At 38.3% G+C, this 4586-nt stretch overlaps 1 protein-coding gene across 1 annotated transcript; it reads left to right on the top strand.

Moving 5' to 3' along the window:
• Positions 1–238: 238 nt before the first annotated feature.
• On the top strand, positions 239–2509 carry LOC139123810 (galactosylceramide sulfotransferase-like). The gene is made up of 3 exons (XM_070689961.1): positions 239–260; positions 670–781; positions 1492–2509. Exons 1-3 carry the CDS (start codon positions 239–241, stop codon positions 2507–2509), a joined length of 1152 nt encoding a protein of 383 aa, XP_070546062.1.
• Positions 2510–4586: the final 2077 nt, after the last annotated feature.

Here is a 4586-nt window from a genome sequence, read left to right as displayed (position 1 = left end):
GTTCGTTAAATCCATATCAAGTGAAAGGCTTGAGTGTCTTATTTTTCGCAAGCTGTTACATTTGCAGACAATGGTGATATCCATAGTGACTATATCTCTTTTGACAATAAATGGGTGAAGTAATTCAGTGTTCCCGTTGTCAGCTATGAAAGCTATCTGTATAGTATATGGAGTCTACGGAGCTACAACAGTCTTTGCAGATTCGCATTTAAAAAAGCAACGCTCATAAGTAACGACCATGATGACAACCCATTCGAATGGTAAGATATACGGTTTTGCCATCTTGATAACAACTTTTACACATTTAACTTTTCCATTTCACAAGACAGTCGCAAAAATAGTGATATCAATTGCTTCTCCAAGATTTTATCGGATAATTTAGTACCCTAAATGCAGGAAAGTTACAGTCTTGCTTTACAAAATCACCGAAATTCAATTTATTTTGGTGAATGTTTCATGTCGGTATCAATGTACAGCTAGAAACAGTTGCTGATATTTACTGCAAGTTGCAATTCTATCATTATCAGTTATGGTGACTGGAATTCGAGTGGAAATGTTTAAGGTTTCCGTAAGAATTGCATGATAACAACAACAGCAGTTACATACATTCATAGTTGATCCAAGTCATATCGTTTTCTCTGATGTTCAATGTTTGTGATTGTATTACAGTTACATTCCGCTGTAGCAGAACCAAAATGTTAATTTTCGTCGTTGGTATGGTGTGTTTTATGTCAGCTTTTTATTGGAATTACCGTACAAGAATTTCACAGATAAACATTTTGTAAGTTGTTTCTGATTTGTTTGTTTTTTTATTTTTGTATTGAAGTCGATGAGTCTTAGTTTTATATCGAGTCCTCCAAAGAGATCAAGACTCAATTTGCCAAACCATTACATTAATAGTTAACACGATTGGAACCAATTTCGGATAATTGGATGGTGAAGTGAGGTCGTTTTAATCTGTAAGGCTCATCTGCTTTTCTTTTTAAATCACACACTTGTTTTTATGAATAATTTTTAATATCGCAACATTCAGCCATATAACACCTAAATTTTTTGAGAAATTAGAAAAATATGAAAATCCAATTATCCCAAATTAGTTCTTATCGTGTTAGTTGTGTGTGTCACATAAACATAGTTCGCGTCACGCAAACGAAAGAATTAAAACATTTACTCAAACCTTTCTCTAACGAACTTGTAAGGCATACTCTTTGAAGGAAAATGCCTGTTTTGGTGAGCGCATAATTTACCCACTTCAAGATGAGCCACTACAAAAGGTAGCCAAAATGTTTACTGTAAAAGTTTGAGAGTCCGAATATCTATCCTCGAGAGGCAGTCTACCTTAGTTGACTCTGTTACAATTATTTCTAAGAGATTGTGTCACTTTCTCTCGCTGAGCTACATTTACGTCGATGATGCCAAATATTACATTTGTTGATAACATTTCCTGACATACTCAGAATTTATTGAATTCTGTCCTTTCCATTGTTTTAGCCCGGACCAACTAACAGAAAAACACACAGACACAACCATAAATGGCAAGGGACAATCGTACAGCAAGTCTTCTCATGGTTATGTAACCTCATCGCCTCGATCTTGCAAACCGTTGACAAAATTCGTCTTCATAAAACCGGAAAAGACAGGTGGAAGCACAGTGTCTTCGTTGTTGCTTCGTTTTGGTATGAAGAATAAGCTTGTGGCAGCCTTGAAGAAATTAACCATTGAAGATAATCTTATAACGCTTGACAGGAAGAATCATCGTCTCGGGATTTTATACTACAATTGTAGCGATTTTCCAGGATATGATTATCTTTGTTTGCATATTGAAAAATACGATCGCCTGTCACTTGAACGTATCATTCCAAATGCTAAGTATTTCACAATTGTGCGATCGCCATATACACACCTGAAATCACGGTTTTATTACCAGAGGAGAGACATGAACCTGGCAATGTCGCCAGACCCTTTCGCGCGATATCTCAGTAACCTAATGCAGGATGCCAAAGTTGACAAATCATTACTACATAGGACAAACACCTTCTCCACCCGCTTTGGTCTTGATATTTATGCAAACAAGACATCTTCACTTGCTGCGTTACAGAGACTGAACGGCGAGCTCGACCTTGTCATGCTTTTGGAGTATTTCGACGAGTCGCTGGTTTTACTTAAAAAGACAATGTGTTGGAACTTTGAGGATATTATCTATCATTCTTGCAAAGTGCACACTAAGTATCAACCACCGATCACCAATCAAATGCGAGATATTATAACAGAGTTGTCACCTACAGATATACGCTTGTACAACTTTTTCAACGATACTTTCTGGAGAAGGGTTGCGAACTATGATGGCGACTTCGAAGCTGATCTTGCAAAACTCAGATCCGTACAGAACGCTGCGAATGTCAATTGCCAGAAAGATCAAGAAGGTGAATTTTGCCATGAATTGCAGTCAGACGTCGCCGACCTCAACAACATGGTGTATGAAGAACAATTGAAATGGCTCTGCTGCTGAAGTGTGATTATCGACCGCGACAAAATGACATCACAACAGCTATTGAAGTGGCTGTCGTAACTCTTTGTGATGGTGGTGTACAGTCATCTGGTGTTTAATGTAAGAAGATAACAATAGGCGGCAGCTTGGTCTCTCAGAGAAAATATAGGTGTCTTTTTATCAAAATGTCATTAATTTAATGGCGTAGCATGAATGCGACAGCTTTTCCATTTTAATATGCAAACTTAATGGTGGCTAGCTACGGTAACCCATTCAATTGTATGATTTGGCTGGAATCCCCGATGACAAAAACTTTAGATGGGTAGTGGCTCTCTCTCTCAGAGAAAATATAGGTGTCTTTTTATCAAAATGTCATTACATTCGATGGCCTAGCATGAATGCGACAGCTTTTCCATTTTAATATGCGAACTTAATTGTGGATAGCAACGGTAATCGGTTCAATTGCATGATTTGGCTGGAATCCCCGATGACAAACGCTTCGTTGCACATTTTTGCGTATGATGCCCGGTAAAAATACTTAAAGATTTGCAAGGAATATTTCATGCTAGTGGTAATGTTGATTGATATTTTAATATGGGTAACTTAAAATTAGAATCCTACCTAAGTACATGAATGTCATTTCAATTTTTTGAATGGTGAAAAATATGAGCGATCAGTCTAAAAATGTACATACTCCTATCAACCGTTAATATCCTTTCCAAGTGCCCTCATACATCATAAAACCTCCTTTCACTGGCACACACTGTAACGGCTTAAATTTATCCGTACGCTAATTTTGCATAAAGCAAATATTTTATAAGGTAACAGGCGGCATTGCCTTCTCTTGATGCAGTCCCATATTCCTGTTGCAAAGGCGTGTCTGATCTTGCAAGCACTTCTGTTGGCCTCTTCAGTAAATTCCAGAAAGAATGTATTGATAAATTTTGCTAGGTAAGCATGTTGTTAGTATAGTTAATTGCACGAGTAGGTGTGCTGTCACAGTTGTAATCATCACGAGACCGAAGGCCGAGTGATGTTTACAAGTTCCTGACCATAAGTGTGGTGATTACAACTGTAACAGCTCACCTACGAGGTGCGATTAACGACTTATACCACGAAAAACGGGCCAATCTTCTCTAAAATTTGAAAATTACTGTCAATAAATCGTCTACTTTTGTTATGAATACCCACAATGGAATGGAGTGACCCATTGTACGTCGAAAGGTTCACAGAGGTCATTATGCACCTGGCATGCGAGTTTGGGAGAATGACCTATCCCAGACAAGTAGGACAAGGGCTCTGGTCAACTGCAAATCTGCATTTGAATAAGGGCTACAGAGTGGTATAATGCACCTGTGTAGAAGGAAACTGTTTTAGTCTGATTGGTTAAATAAAATGGCTTGCCCTACTCTATCTTGTTGGCTATTGGCTAGCGAGAAGGAATTCAATCTGTAGATGCATGCGATTGCCTCGTGGATGCATCAGGCTTTCAATACCATTTTCGTGTTTTCGACCGGTCGAGATGAACCTTGTCAACTTGTCTGATCTGATGACCCAAGAGACTTCCTAGAGTTCCATGGACGGCCATGTCAAAACAACCAAAGTGGATTTTACACGGGCAAACTGCCCTATAAGAGCAGCCGCTACTACGGAGCGCATAAAATCCACGATGTGTACTTAAACTTATAAAAAAGTACTTGGCAATGATAACACCGGACGGTATTGTACTGTCAATGAACCTTGCCAAGGGATAATCAAGTTTTCCTGCCACAAAACAAATGTGCAAGATGGCTTGGCCAGACTGCCAGCACACTGGATATTCTGGCAAGGTAATTTATTCTTTTACTAAAATATTTATACACAAAACGAATTCTGTAAAGTTATAAAATTAAATTCATTGACCATAACAATTTGTTGTGTGTGCGGCAGTATCACAGAATTTCTTTCGACTATTCCACAAACGTTCCAAAAAGGCTGTACTTATTTCCATGCTATTCGTGACATATGTTTTGTGTTTGATAATTTCAGGTGAATGCGGCAAAATCTCCGTACCATCAGGGATTCGTTGAGCAGCTTATCAAAGAACAAACAGGTCACA

This window comes from Ptychodera flava, assembly GCF_041260155.1.
Source record: "Ptychodera flava strain L36383 chromosome 23 unlocalized genomic scaffold, AS_Pfla_20210202 Scaffold_23__1_contigs__length_28996876_pilon, whole genome shotgun sequence".
Classification (NCBI taxonomy): domain Eukaryota; kingdom Metazoa; phylum Hemichordata; class Enteropneusta; family Ptychoderidae; genus Ptychodera; species Ptychodera flava.
Note: the sequence above shows the minus strand (reverse complement) of the source record. Positions and strands in the feature narration are given on the sequence as shown.